Raw genomic sequence first — 20,807 nt, forward strand, 5'->3', positions numbered from 1 at the left:
TAAAAATCAGGCATTTTCATCCTCATCTGTCAGGCAGAGAAAGAAGGAATGGGGTGTGATAGGACTTGGCTTGTGATAAAGTCACCTCTCATGGCATAAGGAGGGGTTTCCTGGCCTTTTGGAGGCACAAAACTGCAACACCAAAACCAGCAGCTCCCACTGGAGCTTCTTGCCCATTTCTTCCAGACATGGAAAGCATCCAGTTTACCCCTCTGATCATGGCAGGTCTGGGTGGTCCAGGGGGAGCTCCAAGCACCCTCCTGGCAGCACCTCTGCCTGCTTCAGTCATTCCATGCTGCATTCCAAGCTGAGCTTCCCCACTGCAATAACTGAGAACAGTTCCCATTCTGGGACAGGACTATCCCTCATCCCAGGTTCTCCAAGGAAACAACCAGCAGCAGCTTCATACCAGAAAATCTCTGTGCCAGTTTGTGTCTTCCTGTTCTGATAAATTCTAGAATAGGAGGGGAAAAGAAAAAAAAGAGTTGTGCCCATGGTTTCAAAGGTGTGAGATCTTGTCCTGAGCTGATGAAGCTCTACAACTCTCAAGATTTGCTTTTCTAGCTAGGAAAGGACCATGTACACAAATAGCAACCTTCACTCTTCCAGAGCTGGGCACTGGGACATGAAAGGCTTTTATACTCTCAGCTCTCATTTCAACAGAAGAATCCCAAGTTTTCCATAAATTGATGTATCCTGGTATGGCCTCGGCAAGATCAGTTTTGGTAATTTTTGACAACATCAGCCCTAAAGCCTGCAGTGAATCAGAATTCAGTTCTTTTCCTGGACTTCACTGGAACACTGAAACCTTGAGATCTTCAATTCCTCAAGGGTTTGTTCTGCCCTGTGGCTGAAGCCGAGATCCATATGGAATGTCTGACCTTGCTGGAACTTCCCTAGACCTGAAACCATCAGGAAAGCACCAAACCCAACAGAAGCAGAACAACTATTTCAACCCCAGGTCCTCCCCACTGCTCTTCTCACTGAGGATAAATCAGGTAAGAAGTAAGAGCCTTCTTTCCAGCACAAAGGAGAGGGAAACACATTTTTGTCTCTATTAGGAATGTTCTTCTGCAGCCAGGCTCTGCACAACTCAGTGATTATCCTACAAAATTCTTTCCTTTCTCACCCCAAACTCATTTCAGCTGTTAATATTTCCCCTCATCATCTATGCAGAAGCAACACCACCAAAACCTTATCTCTGAGCTCCTCTTCCTCATTAATATAATCTTATCATGATACTCAATTCTATCTCATCCATCAGGAATTAAAAGTTGGTTAAGGTGCACCAATCCAGCAGTGCTAAATTAAAATTTAGTGAAGATTATAGACCAAATGCAAGGATAAAGAACAGCAGATATCTTAAAGGTTCTTCCCACTCATATGGAAAATTTTTTCATCAACAAATTCCTTTTACTTCAGAGGTTTGGAAGCTGTTTTGCAATCTGACTTCAAGAAAAATGTAAGATCTAAAAATATGGTTCACAATCTGTTGCACAATAACTCCAGCAGAAATACAGTGCAATAATTAGATAATTATAGTTAATAACTCATCATTGCTTTCCCACCACTTTCTTCTCCCTCTTCAGAGCAACAAAAGGAAGAAACAAGGAAAGTTTTGCACAAGACACCTTCAGGCTGTGAGCTTATTTTTCAAATCATCTCTTGTCATGGAAGCCAGGATTACTCACATGGATGCACTTAAAGCTCTGGCTCACTTTCCTAACAGGCTGAACCCACCCTTTTCAGTCTCATGTATGTAATCACAGCATTTGTATCATGACCTTTAAAATGCTTTGGTGTTAAGTCAACACTCCCCAAAACCCTCCACAGAGCTGTCCCACCCCACAGGAGAAACTTCCATCCTTTCCATCAGCAGCACCTAAATATCCTTACTGCTGTCACCCTGCCAAAGTGGTGAAAACTGCCCCAAAGTCCTCTTGGTTGACACCATCTTACTTTATGAACTCATTTTCTTCCTCATGGTCCTGCTTTGTACGTGCTAGGTGCAAAAAAGTAGCACACAAAGCACAAAATATCATCCAGCCCTCTTCTTTCTCAGGACACAGCCCTGATATGCAGTCATCCCTTCACACTGAGGTCACATCCTTCTTTTTAACAAGAAATTAAAAGCAAGAGGGAGATTTTTTTCTTGTTTGTTGATGGTGATGCCTCCTTTTTGACTTTTTTTTTTTTTTTTTAAAAATCCTCTATTTCTCTCCATTTTCCCCAGCTGTAAGCAGAGGGCAGGAGAAGAAGTGCAAGCAGAAGGAAAACTATTGTGACAGTTGTCCCAGCAAACTGGCTGTGAAGGCTAAAATATGTGCATGCCTTTAGGCACCTATCCCACATATCCCAGTCATTTCTCAGGGAATTAACATATTTCTTGACAACTCGACTCCAAGACTGCACAGGAATAAAGCAACAGAGTCAAAAAGGCACTGCTTTGGTTGGCTCAGGGACTCAGGTTCTGTCCCCTGTGAAGGGACAGCCTGGCTCACCCCACAGGCCTGACTTGGAGACAATAACTTCAAACCCCAGTCCTGGTCAAGTGCAAGCTGGGGTGAAGCCACCACAGCTCATAAATCCCAGGTGACAGAGTTCTTACTGTCTTAAGGGCCTGCTCCTCCAGTGTTTAACAGTGTTGACAATTAATCAGCATCCAAATTAATTGTCAGACAAAGTAATCAGTGTCTAAGTAGCGTGGAATGTCTGACTTCAATTTTCAGCTACAAAGTTTGGATGGTTCCATCAAAGGACCCAAGAAATCTTTTGGTCCAGGCTCCCAGACTTTGGCAGGCAAAGCAGTCCATGAACCAGTTTGCTTGTCCCTTTGAGAAGTTCCTTTATTAGCATTTCTCAGTAATTAGCATTTTCTGGCTCATTTTTTCAGCATTCTTAGCTTGTTAACAGCAGATTTCTATAACATCCAAGAGCTGAATGCCCTGGAGGGGCTGTGGTCACCTACTGCATGTGTTTGCAAAGAGGAGCAGCCCAGAGAGAGACAGATCCCACAGGATGGATGGAACAAGCATCACCATCTTAACCCAAAAGGGCAGATTCTGAACCTCTGTTCCTCCCAGCACAGGAAAAGGTCTGGATGTCAGTGATTTTCCTCATCCAACCCAGGTACTTACATGATGCAGAGCCAGGATTGCTGATACTGCACCCCCGTGACTGTGGCTGTGACCCCTTGAATTGTGTCTGATAAGAGGTGAACTGGGAAGAGAAGAGAGAGAAACATCACAGGCTGTCCTCATTTCTTCTGCAGCTGTAAATAACATTTCCTTCTAAATGGAAGCTGACTACTAACCCCAAGCATTCCTATCTGCCCAGTGGACTGATGCAGGGGTGGGGGCTGACAGACAGAGATGGAAACATTTGTCCTGCTGCTTTTGAACTGTGTCCTTAAACTATTCACAGCTTAGAAAGGCAGCTGCCTTCTCCTCCCAACATCATCCTACTGCAGTACTGGGTTATTAGATTAGCATTATCCACCACACACACACAGACAGGACTGGGAGGGGTGTCACCTTCCCAATCCCTCTCTCCCCCTCTTCCCAGCTACTGCTCTCACACTATTTTATGGCACTACTTACTTTTTGTTCTTTATTGGCAGAAAGGCTAAATTAAAGGGATTACAAATGCGAAGCTCTAAGACAGGTAGCAAGAAGTAACCAAAGCACGAACATGCTTACTACATGCTCAGGACTTGACATATCTGTTAAACAAATTCACTCAGGCTGTGACAGTTACATTTGAGGTGCGATGGACATGTTTGTACATTCATTCCTGTTGACTCTGAAACATCAGGGGTGCCTACAGAGAAACAATGCTCAGTTAAGCTTCTTCACATCTTGGGCTAAAAGGCAGTGTTTTTAGACTACACTACAACATTTGTTGATAGCTTAAGGTGACACCAGAGCAAACAACCTTGGCTAGGGATGCCCAGGTTGAGCTTCTGGAGGAAAATCAGAAAATCTCCCATCTTCTCCAGTGGGCTGGGAGTGACACAAAGGATCAACCCTCCCCAGCTACTCATCCAAAGCAGGCAAAATTCCCCAGCCTGTGTGAATTCAGGTGGAGAACCACAAGGCACAGGAGCCACTGCTGACGAGACACCAGCAAGAGTCTCTTGGCTGAACAGCGTTGTCTGAGGACAAGCAAACCAAAACTTGGGCAGACAAGACACCCCAGTGCTGCTGACTCCTCACCCCAGAGAGCACCACAACGGGTGATCTTAATGAAACAGGGGCAGGACTCCACCAAAACACAAAAACCCAGGAGAAATGAGGCCCTTCAGTCTGAGTGACATGGGAAAAAAAAAAAATCAACCCACGATGTCACATGCAACGTGCAAGCCTGGGGACCACACAGTGAGTGTCCAGCACCCCACCACAGCAAGGATGGCAAATGAACAGCAGCCCACCAGCCAAAGCAAACCAAGAGCTGATTACCGTTCCCTTCCCGTGGGGTCCCTGAATCTGTGAATAAAGTGTTCATGATTTTTTCAAAATTGCAGCTCGGCTCCATGTTCTCAGGATCCTCGGCGAAATGTTTCAGCATCTCCCGGAGAACATCGTCCAAGGATGTCGCTGTTTCATCCAGGATGATGCTGGCTCTGGCCAAGAAGCCATCCAGGTCTCGCTGGGCTCTGACCTCCTCCTCAAAATTCTTTAATTTCAGGTACTGTGTTGGGAAAAGGTCAGATCATGAGACAGCTGTACACAATGCCAGCAAAGCACAATCTGGATCCTTCACAAGCAGTTTTGCTGAGGTTACCACCCACCCAAAGATTCTATTGGCCATTCAGAAGACAGAAGAAAAGGCATTTTATGCATTAATGCATTGAAGGTTTGTGTTTTCAAGGCTTATCCTAACAGTGTGCCCATGCCCAGGTACCATTTATACCCTGACATAGAAAGCAGGGGAAAAAAAAAGGTGGTTTTTTGTTTTGTTTTTTTCTTTTCTTTTGTTCGTTTGTTTTGCCTAGAATAAAGTAAGATAAGTTGGTCTAAAAGCAAAAATACTTAAGGTAGCATTTCAAATTTTCTTTAAGTTCAAGTAATTCAGGAAGTTTGAAAAAATGTGGGAAAGTTATTTGGGAGAAATGGACACTGAGCTCAGCAGCATGAAAAATTACCAGTATGAATCTCAGTCCCAAGTCAACCCAGTTGTCCTCAAACTGGGAACCATCTATCCCCAGTGCTCCCAGTTAGGAAGCCTGAAGTGGCAGGTGGGGAATCCCATCCAGCCCATCACCTTTTCTGATATTTGCTAAATTTCTGTTCTTTCCACTTCCATGGTAGTTTTCCTCCTTTGTGGATTTAGCTTTAAAGCAACAATAAAAAAAAGGCAGCAGAGGCTGAAAGTAGCCCAACTCTGCTTCTGCCGTCCCAGACTTACTGGCCTTGAGATGGAAAATACAGCCCCAGTGTGTTCCAGAACCTCAACTCCTTTCTGTACCTGTCAGCTGTGAAGGCAATCAACTGAGTGATCAAACTACAAATGCCTCGTTCCCATTGCACAGCCCTTGGAAATCCACACACAGAGCACTGGACAAGGAGGGCTGGCAGTCCTGGCCCTCTCCTTCAACAGCCTGAGTGAGGAAATGGGAACTGTGCTCTTCTATGGCTCTTCCTTCCAATGGGAAAGCTGCCAGGCTGAATTTGTGATGCTGAGAACCAGATTGTCAAGAGACATCGAAACCCTCAGGTCCCCTCAAGCTCAGGAAGAACCGAGCTCTGAATTGCTTTTACAAATCTCATCCTCAGCTGCCTCCACAGCCAGGACCATGCCACGTTCCCCCCAGGGTAAAGGGCCATCCCAGAGCCTGACTCATGGGTCCTCTCCTTCCATGCACACTCTCTCTCTTACCTTTTCCATTTATAGACACAGGCAAAAAAATGCTAACATCTCCCTAATTACTGTAATTATCACAGCAACTATCAAGTTGTCAGTACACATCCATTGCAATTAGCACTGTTTTACTTTGCATCAATCACTCTTTCCACGGCATCCTTGAGAGGGAGGATTCTCTGAAGCGTTTCAGCTCCCACCCCCAAGGCTTTGGAACCATCTGCTCGTAGGAGAGGAGACGGTGACACAGCTACAGCTCCACCTCAGAAGTGCAAGCACTGAGTCTGTCTCAAATTGAGAGCAGATTAACACATGTCTGTAATAAGAGTTTTCAAAACAGCAAAGGTGGCTTTGTGTCGCCAACTTCTGCACGAGAGAAGCAAGCAGAAGCAGAATGCAGGAGAAAGTTGAGGGACAGCAAAAAAATTAATCAAAGGCATTTATGTGGGTTATCTGCCCAGATCACAGAATGGTTTGGGTTGAAGGGACCTTGAAGATTATTCACTTCCAACCCTCTTCCAACCTTCCACTACCCCAGGTTGCTCAGAGCACCATCCAACCTGCCCTTGGATACTTCCAGGGTGGAGCAGACACAGCTTTCTCTGGGCAAGCTGTGCCAGGGCCTCACCATCTTCATGATAAAGAATTTTTTCCTAATATCCAGTCTAAACCTACTCTCAGTCTGAAGCAATTTCCCCTTGTCCTGTCACTCCAGACTATTGTAAATAATCTCTCCCCATCCTTCTTGTAGCTCCCTTCAGGTACCAGAAGGCCCAAGTTCATCTCAATCAACACTGATCCTGCAGTGAGCTGTGCCTGACAGCACCAGCAGCAGCTCATTGCAAGGCAGGAGGATTCAGCTCCAGCTGAGCCACAGGCTTCAAGCAATGCCTTGGGAAAATAACTTTCCATGCCTCACTGCTGTTTCATTTCCCTGCTGTTGGTTCTTCATAGGAAAAAGAGGGAAGACTCATATTTATCACCCATTTATCATTATTATCATTCCCTAAGGTTAGGGAGAGTCATGGAATGGTTTGGGCTGGAAGGGAACTCAAAGCTCATCCTGTTCCACCCCCTGCCATGGACAGGGACACTTCCACTAGCCCAGGTTGTTCCAGGCCCCATCTAACCTGGCCTTGGACACTTCCAGGGATCCAGGGGCAGCCACAGCTTCTCTGGGCACCCTGTGCCAGGACCTCACCACCCTCATAAGGCAGCATGATGCTCCCTTGTGAGGATGCTCCCTGGGACTCCTAATCTAACTCCCAATCTAAATCTACTCTCGGAGCTTAAAGAGGCTTTATGCACATTAAAGATCACAAGGCAAGCAGGCACCACGAAAGGAGAGAAATCCATCACTCCCTGAGACACACCAAAATCAAATTACTGGAAGCACTGGCACAGCAAAGCCTCAGCGACAGCTCAGGCACAACTGTTCCAGCCAGGACCCCTGCTGGATTCAGGGGAGATTAATGAACGCTCCCTCACTAATATTTTTAGCTGGATAGTCAAGTCACACCAGGAAACTTGATGCTGGAAACTTGATGCTGGAAACTGCTTAGGAAGAAACTCAAGCCAGCTACCCAAGAGCCATTTGAAGAGCTCTGGGCATCCTTGATTTCAAAGCTCCATGTTGCACTGTGACAGGAACTGCTGTGCCAAAAAAGAGGGGAAACACCAAAACAGCCTCACCTGACTTCAGGGAGGCCAAAATCACACATTCTAACTGATCAACAAGGCTCATAAAATGCAGGCTCTCCCCTGGCTGGCTGCTCAGGAGACACCTCCACTTAGAGCCACCAGCAAAGTTTTTTTCCAAAAGATCCTGTTCTCCTGAGCAGAGTCCTGCCTGGGCTGCTGCCATGGTCCTTTGGGCCAATTCCCTCAGAACCACTCTGTGATGGTGATTAAACAGCTTAATCTGTGTGAAGAAGCCTTTATTCCTGCCCACCAAATGCCCTGCTAGATAGCAACTCGCCCGAGACACAAACTGCTCTTCCAGAACCATAGGCTACCACCAGAGACAGGGACAACCTACAGGGAAACCTCTCCAGACAAAGCTTCTCACTTCTCTGCTGGTGATTCCCCCTTCCCAGACACTTGGAGCCATCTCCTCCATGAGTCAGGTCCCAATTTCCTTTGCATTTGAAGCACAAAATTTCCACTCATCCTCCCTGGAGGGAAAAACTGGCAAAAGTATATTTTTCTCAAGCCCTGCTAAAGCTCTCTGGTATTTGTGGCTCCACAGCACACTAAAATGCTCAAGCATGAGCTGTAGGCCAGAAAAAGCAAGAATCCTACAGCTCTGAAAAGGAAAAACAAAATAGAAGAGACACTTATGAGTTAGCAGTTTCCAACTATTTCTTATCAGAGGCAGATCCTGCATTTGGACTTAGAATTTGCACTTTTAAGTGATTAAGTTCTCAGGTTACTTTCAGTCAAGTGTGTATGACTGAGAACCTTGGCACTGGGATTAGACAAGACAAATTAGGGATAAAGACATTTTCATTCCTGAGCATGGAATTGCTTATTTTAACTTTCCATGATTCTATACCAATGTTTAAATTTTTTTGGTGGTGGTGGCTTTGTTTTGGGTAGTGTTTTCTTTGGTATTTATTTGCTTTGGGGTTTTTTTGTTAGCTTGGGGTAAAGGTTTCTAAAGCTATCACACATTTTCCTCCCACTACTAATCCAGCCTTCTGAAATATCTTTTCAGGATTTGAGCTGTCTTAGAGGTCTAAAGCAAAGCAGAATTAAAGAGCTCTCTGGGATTCCCTAAAAAGCCCCCAAAGCTTACAAGGCTACACAAACTAAAACCTCAAGTTACAACCTGCAACAGAGCCTGAAATCCAAGATCTCAGGCACTGGCACAGCTGTCCAGGGCTGTGCTGGAGTCCCCATCCCTGGAGGGATTTAAAAGCTGTGTGGATGTGGCACTTGGGGACATGGGGCAGTGGTGGCCTTGGCAGTGCTGGGGGAAAGGTTGGATTTGCTGACCTTAGAAGGTTTTTCTAACCTAAATGATTCTGTGATTTACCAGGATCAGTGATGCTACAAGTTCCCATGACAACAGCCACTCCTTCCAGCATTCAGGCAGGAAGTCAAGACAACTTAATGCACCACTAAAGACAAAACTTCATGTGGTACTAAATACAGAATCAGAGAATAAAAGCATGGGTTGGAATGGACCTCAAAGATCACCCAGAGCCACCCCTGCCACAGGCAGGGACACCTTTCACTATCCGAGGGTGCTCCAAGCCTCATCCAGCCTGGCCTTGGACACTTCCAGGGATCCAGGGGCAGCCACAGCTTCTCTGGGCACCCTGTGCCAGGGCCCATCCACCCTTACAGAGAAGTTATCAAAATACCAACCCAGTTCCTCCCTGACTACTTTCTGTGCCCTTCTATAGCTGAAGGTTTGGAATAACAAAGGCTATGTGAGCTTTTTTTCCACTTTCACCTTATTATTAGTGAGCTACAGTCTCAGGAGCAAGTGTAAACTAAGTGTGGGCTCCTAATCCTCCTCCTAGACTGCTTGTTCCCAGGGATTTCACTCTTGCTGAACCTCGTGAAGGACAACTGATTAGCTGGAATAAAGAGGGAACCAAATCCCAGCCATGTCTGCTGGGTGTCTCTGCTTCCAGCTCCGAGGAGCTCAGCAGCACACACTTGGATCCCTGTGGAGGCAGCTGCAGGAGAGAAAGTGATGAATTAACATGTCAAGGAATTGTCTTGGACAAAAAGCAGTGGAACAATCAGAATTACAGAGAAATTGTTCGGAGAATGAGCAGCACGTGGCTTTTTAGGTTTAAAGAAAGGGAGAGGAATTCAAGAGAAGAAGCCTTTAAATGCCTTTTGCTTAGGCCAGTGACAAGCAGCCCCTCAAGTGTGTTTCATGATCCTTTTCTGTACTTCTGGATGATGAAGAAACCAAATTGGTCACAAAGCACCTCTACTTACCTTCCTTGATGTGTGCAGTAACACGCAGCCAGCACCTTCACTTTCAGCTGGAAAGAGGGGAAAAAAAAACACATCAGAAGAGTGTTACTATCAGAGGTACCTGACAGGAGCCAAGCAGGAGGCTCAGGAGGAGGTGAAGCATCACTCTCTTGGCAGGAGATGATCTCTAGAGAAAAGCAGAGATTCAGTTTTTACAACATCTCCCATTTTGGAAGCGTGAACCAAGCACAGGATTGGCATTATCTGATCGCTAGGGGATTATGTCTGGCAGCTTTTTTTGGCTAGTTCTTTGTAATTCTGATGTATTTTTACTCTTCTCTTCTCTCCCTCCCTCTCCACCTCCCCAAAAATCTAACTCCTAATCCTTGAAGTAATCATTTAATCCAATGCATCGTTGTTTGATAGATTGAGGCTACGATTTCATGAGTCACCCTCGTTTGGAAACCCTCCTTGTCCTCGTTAAGGAGTCAACAATAACAGCCAGGCAGTTCCAAGGGATTGCAGGCAGTGACTCCAAGATGAGCACATTAATGTCCTGTCAACTCACCACGCTGCCTCCATAAATCTGAGGAGAAAGCAACACTGCTCTTGGGAAAGAAAACTGCTGGTTAGGGACTAGTAAATGTCATTGAATACACAGGATGGGGGAACCCGGGAAATTCCCACTTCAAACTTCCAAGTGCCAACAATAACATTTTCTTAAGAATCTACGAAGCGTTTTTTGGGTATCGGCTACAAAATAGAACAAAACCAAGCTGTATTTACCAAAAGCCCATTCCTTGCAGCCAAGGCAGCCTCTCTGTGGCATTATTTGTCCTACAGGTACTTTTTAAGTAAAGAATCACTGAATGGTTTGGGTTGGAAGGGACCTTAAAGACCATCAAGGCCACCTTCCACCTGACCAGGCTGCTCCAAGCCCCATCCAACCTGGCCTTGAACACTTCCAGCCTGGCATCCTTCTCCTTAAGTTCTCCAAAAAACCCCCCAAGCCTGAGCTGCTACCAAAATGAAACACATGAATGGGTTTAATTCCAACGAGCGCAGCAGCAGCATGGAAAAAACCCACTGAAGACCAAAACTTTTCCAGAGGCCAAGCTGTGGAAAACTACAGAGATGTAACATGGAGTTACAGTTATTCAGATGAGGATTTTGCTTCCTTTCCAGATCTCTACTTCCAAATCCTAACCTGTAAGAGCTGCTGCAATCCCATGACTTGGCCACGCACCTTCAAGCCAAGCCCTGTTACTCTCCAAAAATTAAGCTGAGGGTGTAACTCACGTTAAGACTCCAGAACTGCAGGAAAAAAACAATTATCTTTTGCATGCAGGAAGCCGCTTTAAACAAAATCATTGCTGATCAAATGGAAATTCGAGTCTTGCCCTCAATGGGGTTCAAAGGCTCCAACTCAAAGTGGGAGCAGAGCTGTAGAAAAGAGGGAAAGGATTGACTTCATCTGCCCCTAAACAAAATGAGATGGTTACATCACCCAACTTCTCCCAAATTTCACTTGGATGCTGCACATGTGATTAAAAGCATCACTTAACCAGACAAGTCTGCTGCTGCAACAGCCCCAGTTATTCCTGCTTTTGACACGTCTTTTGGAAAACACAAGCTGTTTCATCTAAAAAGTGCAATTTATTATTAAAAAGCAAGCACCCAAATAAACCAGAAACATCAAGCATTTTCCCCAGGCTCTCACATTTGTAGTTCTCCAATGCTCACTTACCCAACTTCCAGCCTAATTACACATGCAGAAGTATGCAGGGAGATTTGGAAGCCCATAAATATTCATTGAGGAGAAAACATGTTTTGGTTTATCTGCTTTTGCAAGAAATAGTTTGGGAGAGACAAAAAACACCCACAATCCTGAACAATAGCAGGCACATGCTGAAGAGAGAGCTGCAGCCTGTCCTCATGGATACATGGAAACGGAACAGAAATTCTCGTTGTGCTTTTATCAGGCAGCAACTCTTGGCTCCTCTTATCATTTTCAAGGTGTATCAATCTTTGCTGACAGCTCTCTCACATACCCAGCTGGAGGAGCACCAGGTGCTGCTTTATCAACACAAGCAAAAACATCCCATTACATCTGTTGGAGCAGGATCTTTGAAACTTCTTGAAAAAGCTGCTCTAGGTATGGAGGTGGTGCTTTGGAAAAGCCCAGAGCCTCATTCATCACTCATCCCAACAACTCACGGCTTGGATTTAATCCAGGCAGGGAGATGGATGCATACGGCCGTCACAGTTCTGGGCTGGTACCTTAAAAGCTCACTGGAGTGCTACAACATCACTCAGGGATAGCAGCAAATCCACTGGAACATGACAAAGGGAAGGGGAAAACACACAAACACTTCTCAAGTGCTCTTCTGCCTTGATCACATTAAATATCCATTTATTTCCTGCTGGGCAATGTGGGGTCAAACCCTGCAGGAGGTTGCCCGTGACACATCCAAAGCTCAAGTCCAACCACCACCAGCCTGCTACTCATTTTCTCCTCCTCCACAGCACCATCTCTGCCTCCCTCCAGCCAAGGAGGGGGTAAAAAGATTCAACACCCTTGGCCCTTGCACCTCCACAGAGGAGCCCTTCATGGGGATGACATGGATACAGAAAACTCTGGATTCACCCTACAACAAACTCCCCATCAATCTCCTCAGCCAGGTCTTACTACCAAGAGCAGCAACTTGAAAGTTTCAGTAATTTGAGATTTCACACCTGAACGTCACAATTAAGCACAATGAAACTCTATGAGGAGGTCGGGACCACATGAAATTTTCACATCTATTTTTGTGGCCGTCCTTGCCGGACAGAGCAGGCAGCAAAAGCCTATTTTAGGCAAGCGAGCAAGCGAGGGGCATTATTGTGTGTCCTCACACACAGCTGAGGGAGAGCTGCCAGGGGTGGCCGAGCTTATCTGTTGGGCTCTGCTCCAGGTCCTGCCCAGGGGAAAAGCCAAAAAGTCAGCAACGCATCCCCGACATCCCCTGGCAGGCACATCAAGGCGCCACGCGCATCCCGAATTTCTGGGATGCGTGCATGCAGGCACGGAGCGTTACTGGGAATGCCACGAGTGACTCCCGGGGAGTTCAGTTCTGACAATGCCGAGGAATTGTCAACATCAGAACTTGTAGCACATTCAGGGCCCTGCCTCTCCTTTTTATTTCCCACCATTCTCCAAACAGGCTCCATCCAACTTCAACACGATCGAGGAGATTTACTACTTGGAAGTTTATTTGTTCAGTTTCGTTGCAGCTGCCCTAATAATATCCCTGAGAGCAACCCAGAGAAATAAAATCCCCTCCTTGCTTCTCCTCTACCTCCTGCTTAGGTAACATCTGCCATGCAAACCTGAAAACAAACCCCTGAATGTCAAATACCAAAGTTTAAGGGTTTTCACCTTTTGCCTTAAGAGATCTCCTTTCACCCAGGATCCCTTTCCATCATTTTCCTCATCCAGGTCCCCAGTTCTGCCCTTAACACCTGAGAAGATCCAAAAGCTTTTGGGGCAAAGCCACCACTGGATGCCTGCAATATCTTAAGACAGTATTTTATTTTCAGGATAAAAGGAGTGGAAATTAGAGAAAAGAGTTTTTTGGCTGTGCACATTTCTTTACATCTACAAACACTCCCTGGTGCATCTTCACAGTAAATATATATAAGAACAGTAAAATAAATAAGAGCAGAATACTGTATTAGCACTTCCATGTTTTTCTCTGAAAAATATCAAGGATCTGGTGTGAGTGGAAGTATTTAAGTTTTGGAGTGCTTATAATTTTTATATATATATATATATATATATATAAAATAATCCTTGTTTTTTATCAGGATTCTGCCCAAATCTAAGACTCCGCTACTTGTGCTGAACCACACTGTAAGCAGAAAAAACTGTTCTGCTTTTCAAATCTGCCTTAAAAATATTTAAATAAAACCCCATCACCACAGGGCATGACAGTAGATTGTCAGGAGCAGTGGTGACACCTCTAACAGAACACTGGCAGTGAGTGACTGCACAAACAGGATCTCAGAGGGATTCTGTGCTTTGCTGTCTTGAGCCTGGACTAATCACCATCAGATTTGAGTAATTTTGGTTAAATATTGTTAGATAAATAACTGTGTCTTCATTACCCCACATTCCCATAAGAGGTGATGGGCAGAGCTGGGGCAAAGAGCCTGAAGTCAGCTGGATTCATCCCACAAATCCCCAGGTCAAAGGCAGGTGGGAATAAGGATTCTGGAGAAGCAAAAACAGCAGGGCAGGTGAAGAACCATCCCTCAAACTCCTGGGTGGAGAACTGGGAAGAGAGGGGACAGCACAGAGAGTGACCAGGAACAAGGTGTCACTTGTGCTTAAAAAATCCAAGTATTTCGTGAAAAAACCCACCTGTGGTAGGTTCTGTCAATCAGTTTGGGGCAGGGGGAAAATGTGCAATTTTTTCATGCACTCTAAATCCCATGGGAAGCCACTCCAGAGGGCCAAGGTGAAGCAGGGAGAAGAGAGGCCGCTGCCTCCGTGCAGAACCACCCGTGCTCCCCCCACACCTCCCTCGGCTTCCTAAGCAGCGCTTTGAAAACACCCTGGTCAGGAAATTCGGAGGGAGGCCGTCCCCTCCCCGGCACACAATCGGTATATCCACTTTCCATTAGAGGGTAGGAAGCCTCAGGAGCCCAACATCCCACTCTGACATCAAACTGCTAAAACAGGAGTTATCAGATGGAACGCGTGGGTCAGCATTGTGCCTCGAGACATAAAAAGGACCTTGGTATTAATGTGAGGAAATGTGACTATTGTGTGCAGAGTGATACCCATTCAAGCCCAGACCACTTGTCTCTGGACGCTACTCTCCCTGGAATATCCTTGGCGCCAGCATCCAGCTTTTCTCCTCGTCCCCTTGAAGAAAAAAGTCATCTGGGCAGGGGTTGGGCCAGGATTTGGATGCTGTGTTTTGCCGGGAGCAGCGGCGGCAGGCGTGCACGTGTGTGCCTCTGGAGCGGGATACAGGAAACTGTTGATTCTCTGTATCTAGGAATGATCAATTGTCCGAAGGGTGGAACAGCCTTTAATTTCTCCTGAAGCGTAATTCGTGTTCCGCTGCTTCCCCCCCACACCCCAGCAGAGCCACATCCTGCTTTCCAATTGGCTTTTCGCTGCCGTCAGGAGTTTGTCTTGCTCTCCTCAGAACTGCTGGAGGCACATCTAAAATCACCAGTCTGAGCATCAGCTGCAACTGGGAAAAGTTAGGCAGCTACAGCTCCACAAATCCTTGATAAATTGTGCTAAATTTAAGAAAATACGGTGTAAAACCCTCTTGCAATGTGGGTAAGGAGAAGACAAATTGTTTCAGAATCTCAAACTACAAAAACAACATCCAAAGAACTGTTTTAAAGCCCCAAACTACAAGAACAAGACCCAAATGATTGTTTTGGAACCCAAAACTGAAGAAAAAACCCCAAGATCCAAATGATGAAAATATGGGCCTGGCTGATTTAAGGGAGCTGCCAAGGAGATAAGAACACTGTGACTGATGGCAAGGATGTGTCCCCACATATTCCAAAGACTCACTTGCATCACCTGTCCATTAAATTTAAGGCCCAGCCTACACCAAATTGCTGTATTTATTTGCAGGGATTTAATTCCAGGTGTGCTGCAGATAAAGCTTTCCTGGACAAAAGCCTGGAGTGCCAGGATAAGGGGGAATGGCTTCCCACTGACAGAGAGGACATTTAAATTAGACCTGAAAAAGAAATTTTTTTACAATGAGGGTGGGGAGGCCCAGGTTACCCAGAGAAGCTGTGGCTGCCCCTGGATCCCTGGAAGTGTCCAAGGCCACGCTGGACGGGGCTTGGAGCAAACTGGTGTACTGGAAAACATTCCTGCTTACTCCAGGGGGGTTGGACTAGATGACCTTTAAAGGTCACTTCCCACCCAAACAATTCTGTGATTTTACTTGCAAACATTTATTGTGACTTCAGACGAAGCCTCAGCCTAAAAGCCACCCTGATCTTCCCCAAAAAATGCAGATCCCATGTCCAAAAGCCTCCAGCTTCAGACAAACACCCACCTTCCTGTTAGAGCTATGAACATTTGGTGAAAACAAATGTTACCACCAAAGTCCAAGTTAAAAGGATGAAAAGCAGCAGAAAATTGAAAAAACCTTTTATCAGTTAATGCAAGGAAGCATTGGAACACCCAGAAGAAACGACCCAAATGTCACCACTGAGCAGAATTTTAGTGCTCAGACATCTGCACTGCTTTGGGCTCAGTATTCCCTGCAAAGACAGCCAGTATTAATTAAAAATAAGACAGGCCATACCTTAAACCCCAGATTTCTTCAAGCCATCCTGTTTTACACACACCCATGCACAAAGCCCAGTATTTTATGTCAATGGTGATTGCTGGAGTTTTATGGGTCATGCTGTGTTTTGTTGGCTCAAAGCTTAATCCCACACAGGGATCTTTTTAAAACAGAATTAGAGTGGAGAGCATCCAATTATGCTCATGGAGAGCTGCACACACATCACACAGAGAGGAAAAGCTCAACAGGATGATGCAGAGCTGTCACTGCATCTGTAATTCCACCTTCACTGCCTGCCAGCACCTGGATCCCAGGGTTCCAACTCATCCCCTCCCTAAATGGGAATGTTGGATCTTTTAGCCTTGTATTAAGGTGGGCAGCAACCTCACAGCAGCTGACCCAAAAAAGTCTCCAGTAGAAAAGAGTTTGGGCACCACATTCAGCCAAGAGAGCACATTTTGACTCAAACATTTCAAACCCAGCTTGGACAACACAGGAAAATAAGATGAGGATGCAAAGATTGCATTCCCATGCTTCATTTCTCTCTGTGTTTTCAGAGCAGAGGATTTTGTAGGATCCCAGTGAATCAGCTCCCCAGGGGTAGGAAATGAGGTGTTTGGGGTCTCTGGCATCACCTGGAGAAACCCTACTTTTATTTCCCCCTCCTTTCCAGCTTGCCTTGCTCTGGATAATCCATGAAAATGTTCAGCTCCAGCTTTGTTCCAGCAAATCAAAGCCTGAGTATAAAAACAAACCTCCCAAAATTCCAAAGAGTGGCAGCTATGGAAGGGAATTTCCAAACAGGGAACACTTCACTCCCAGACACACCTTGGCTCTGGCATAATTAAACCCCAGTTTGGAAATTGGGTATTCTTTCAGAAGTTCAGGGTATCTTTCTTGGAAGAGCTTGAAGGACTCATCTCAGCCACCCAAAATTTCACCCCTCCAGGAGGATCAGCTGTGCCCTGTGCAGCCACAGACTGATTTGATGTGTACAGAATCCAGCCTGCAAGAAACTCCAGTAAAACCATCTTTGTAAAGGAACTAATAGCCCAGATGACTCCAACACCTGGACTCTGATGAAATCTTTGTCAACAGTGAAAAAGTTGGATTTTGGCTACCTGGATCACTTTGATGTTGTAATGGGGGTGGTGGGGGGGAAATAAAGATAAAAAAAGAAAATCTCTTTTTTTCACATATGCCCTTACTGGAAGTTTGGGCTTTTGTTCTGCCTGAAGTTCATTTTTAAAATTTCCAGCCTTCACTGGAAAGAGGACCCCAGCACACCAGAAATCTATTTTTCCATAAAAAAATCCTAAACATCTCAGCTGAAAAAAAAAAAAAAAAAAAAAAGGATACAACTAATAGCACCAGCACAAACAGCAGTGCTTCAGGGAAATAAGGAAGCCTTTTTTGTCCTGTTTTGAATGGAAAGGAAAACAAAAAAAGCCCAGAAGGGCACACAAGGAAAGTGAACTTCTTCAGATGCAGAAGAATCCACAGCACTTGCATTCCTGATCCCCAAACAATGCACCCTACGGAATTAAGTCCAGACTTGTCATAGCAGAGCACAGCTCCCTTAAATCTTTCAATTAAGATGGCATTTGTAAAATTGCAGGCTTGGAAATTGCTGGATATTATTCCTAAGTTCAAGTCACCACTCAGAGTCAAAAAGCAGACTCCAAGATAGTCAAGTAGGGGTCCAGGCCGTGCCTAATCTGCATCACCATTCCCAGTAACTGCTCGCTGCAGATCAATTGGGATTTGCATGTAACCTAAAAATAACTTTTAACAAACTTAAAGAACTCTCTGACACTGTGACACCAAGAATAATCCAGAGCCTGTGCATTTAACCTCTAAAATACCCAGTGCCCACACAGGCTGGGACAAACCCAGGCTCCTGCAGTGTCTGAGAGCTGTGTTTTCCCAGGCACACCCCACAAAATTCAGTTTTCACAAAATGGGTGGGAAAGGACCTTAAAGATCCTCAAGTTCCACCCCTTTTCCATGGGCAGGGACACATTCCACCAGACCAGGTTGCTCCAAGCCCAGTCCAACCTGGCCTTGAACACTTCCAGGGAATAAAGAAGGTTAAGTTTTGTCTAACTTGAGCACTACTTATCTTACTATAATTGAAAACATTTTCAAAAAAATTAAAAGGTTGCTACAGCTAAGCAAGACTGTCACAGCCACCAGCCACAAAAAAAAAACCTCTTTAGAGGACAGAAATCAAGTCATGCAGCTGTTTCTCAGACCTGGCTTGGCACTATGTGGGATCTCAGTTTAGATCTGTATTCCCTACATCTTCAAGCTTTACTTTTCAAAGGATTCACTAAACATCAGCGCTGGTTTTCATGGGAAATTAAGTGAATAGGATTTTGTTTGATTTTGTGCAGAAGAAAAAAAAAGAGTTCAAAATCGCGTATGACATGAACCAGAATACAACAGAAGTTTTTGGTGAAGGGTTTGGCTATCTTCCTCCCTCACCATTTATCACAGGCAGTACTGAGGATATAAAAACACTGCACCACAAGCAAAGGTTCAAGGATGGGTTGGACAGGGCCTGGAGCAACCTGGCCTAGTGGAAGGTGTCCCCACCCTTAAAGAAATAACATTTAATCTCCCTTCCAACCCAACCCACTGTGATCCCATGAAACCCCAGCACCAGGAACAAGCCCCAGTCCCATCCCCGTTTTTGGGGGTCACTCACCGGTGGCGCTGGGAGCGCCCTCGAGGTTGACGTTGACGAAGAAGCGGATGCTGTCCCCGGACACGATGGTGGAGTTGACGCCATCGAAGAGCTCCTCGCCCGCCCCTTCCTCCTTCACATCGTCCGTGTCACACTTGAGGTACCCTGACAATGAGAAGGGGGTGCCGTAAGAGGGCTGCAGGCTCCTCTTGGGTGCCACTGGGTGGGAGGAAGCGTTTGATTCCGAGTCCGACTCCATGGCCGGCGAGGGCTCTGCCGCCGCCAGGGCCTGCTGAGGGGCCGCTCTGAGGCCCGGGGTGTTCAAGGAATGACCCCCAGCGTGTTTTGGGGTGGCCTCAGGGGTTCTTCCCTCGCCAATGGTGTGGGCAGCAAGGCCTGGCCCCAATACCTTGCTCCCCTCAGGTAAAAACCACCACAGGGTGAAAACGCTGCGTAAAAACACCACCAAAAGCAAGAGCTGCGCCCCAGCCCACCCCGAACCCAACACCTCCATCGACCCCAGGCCACGCCGCTGTTCTGAGACACGGCAATTTGAAACTAGAGGTGGAAAAAATTTTAAAAAACTAAAAAAGTTTCCAAGGAGACACCTGATATGGACAGAGAGATCCACAGCTCCCCACGGGGCAGAGGAGCAGGTCACTGGGGGTGGCAGCACTGAGAATGCGAGACAAGTTTCTTAATTACACCAGACAACTCCTTAGCCTTTTGCAAGGCTTTAATTAGAGTTTAACCCAGCCTCATCCAACAGCAAACTGGTCCCTGCAACATCTCATTATGGAGCAGCTGGAGGACTCTTGTAGCACACTCATGTATCATGTTTAATTAGGAGAATTAGGGACATTATAGAATGTCGATTTTTACATTACCAGGATTATTCAGCAGCTTCTCCTCATCTTCTGACAAGTCTTTTATGCCTAATTTGAAGCACGAGGGAGATATTTCATTAGCTGGCTCTAGGCACTACAGTGAAATGAAAAGGGGGAGCTTCAAGGCAAAGGCTTGAATGGAAACTAAAATATTGATGGCTTTTTTTAAAGCCTCGTATAAACAAATGTGGAGGCAGCAGCTGAAAGCAGCACATGCTGCCTCTGAGGGATCGAGCCGACAGCTTTCCACCACAAAACTCAAACCCAGAGGAGTGAGGCCACAAACAGGAACTCGGTGACACAGGACAGGGGCTGCAGCATTTCCTGCCACGAGCTGATGGAGCTCAGCATCCCCTCTGAGAGCTCAGGGGCTGCAGGAGCTTCAAGCCTCCAGAGGGCTCCTAAAGTGCTTATCAAAGGTGTGGAAAACCTGATAAAGCCCCTGAGATTAACCCCCCTCCTGACCTCTGCCTCCTTCACCTTACAGCTTAACAGGAAGAAATGTGAATAAGCGCTGTCTGAAGTGTTCTGAAGGTTTCAGACAGCATCCAGCATGCTTCTGTCCCCATCCAGCAAAGCACACCGAGAATATCACCCTCTGCTGCTGGCAGAGCTTAGGGAGTTTGCATCCCTGAATGATGGAAACTTGTCCAGACAGAAAAAAGTGAGGTGAGGAAAGTACAGGAAACACCTGAACGCTGTGGGCACCACCAGATACGAAACCTCTGCTGGCAGATGTGGCAGGGATGTCCTGGAGGGATGGACAACAGCCAGACAAGGTGCCTGCTGCCATCAGAAGTACTATAAAGTCCCACTCAAGCATCTCAATCCCAAACTAAGCCCCAAAGTTGGGGCTTGGATCCTCCAAAATTCATGATGGACAGCGTAATTTCTCCTCAAAGCTGAGCACCCACAGAGTTGACAATCCCCTCAGTGCCAGGAGAGCTCAGGCAGCCCTGCAAAGGGAAAAAATCAGCCTGGGGAAGGCTTTTTCCACCTCAACCACATCCAGAATTGCAGCCTCAGGGAAGTTTTGAGCATCTCCAACCTTCCCACTCCCCGGGGCAGATGAGACACATGTAAGGATAGTTTGAGCACTCAGCTCTGAGAACATGGCTG

The 20,807-nt window shown here is 46.0% G+C and overlaps 1 protein-coding gene across 5 annotated transcripts in view; it reads right to left on the minus strand.

The window, feature by feature from the left end:
* The window catches only part of SLC4A11 (solute carrier family 4 member 11), a 90,804-nt gene that overhangs the window by 43,586 nt on the left and 26,411 nt on the right, over positions 1–20,807 (minus strand). For 4 of the 5 annotated variants that reach the window (XM_058838374.1, XM_058838371.1, XM_058838370.1 and 1 more), the window contains 5 exons: positions 18,823–18,966; positions 9,820–9,866; positions 4,458–4,689; positions 3,757–3,819; positions 3,138–3,219 (listed from right to left, as the gene is read on the minus strand). In XM_058838374.1, the coding sequence (XP_058694357.1) occupies positions 3,138–3,219; positions 3,757–3,819; positions 4,458–4,689; positions 9,820–9,866; positions 18,823–18,966 (568 nt within the window). The remainder of the gene's footprint in view (positions 1–3,137; positions 3,220–3,756; positions 3,820–4,457; positions 4,690–9,819; positions 9,867–18,822; positions 18,967–20,807) is intronic. The other variant, XM_058838372.1, reaches the window with a different exon arrangement.

This window comes from Poecile atricapillus, chromosome 4, assembly GCF_030490865.1.
Source record: "Poecile atricapillus isolate bPoeAtr1 chromosome 4, bPoeAtr1.hap1, whole genome shotgun sequence".
In the NCBI taxonomy this organism is placed as follows: Eukaryota; Metazoa; Chordata; class Aves; order Passeriformes; family Paridae; genus Poecile; species Poecile atricapillus.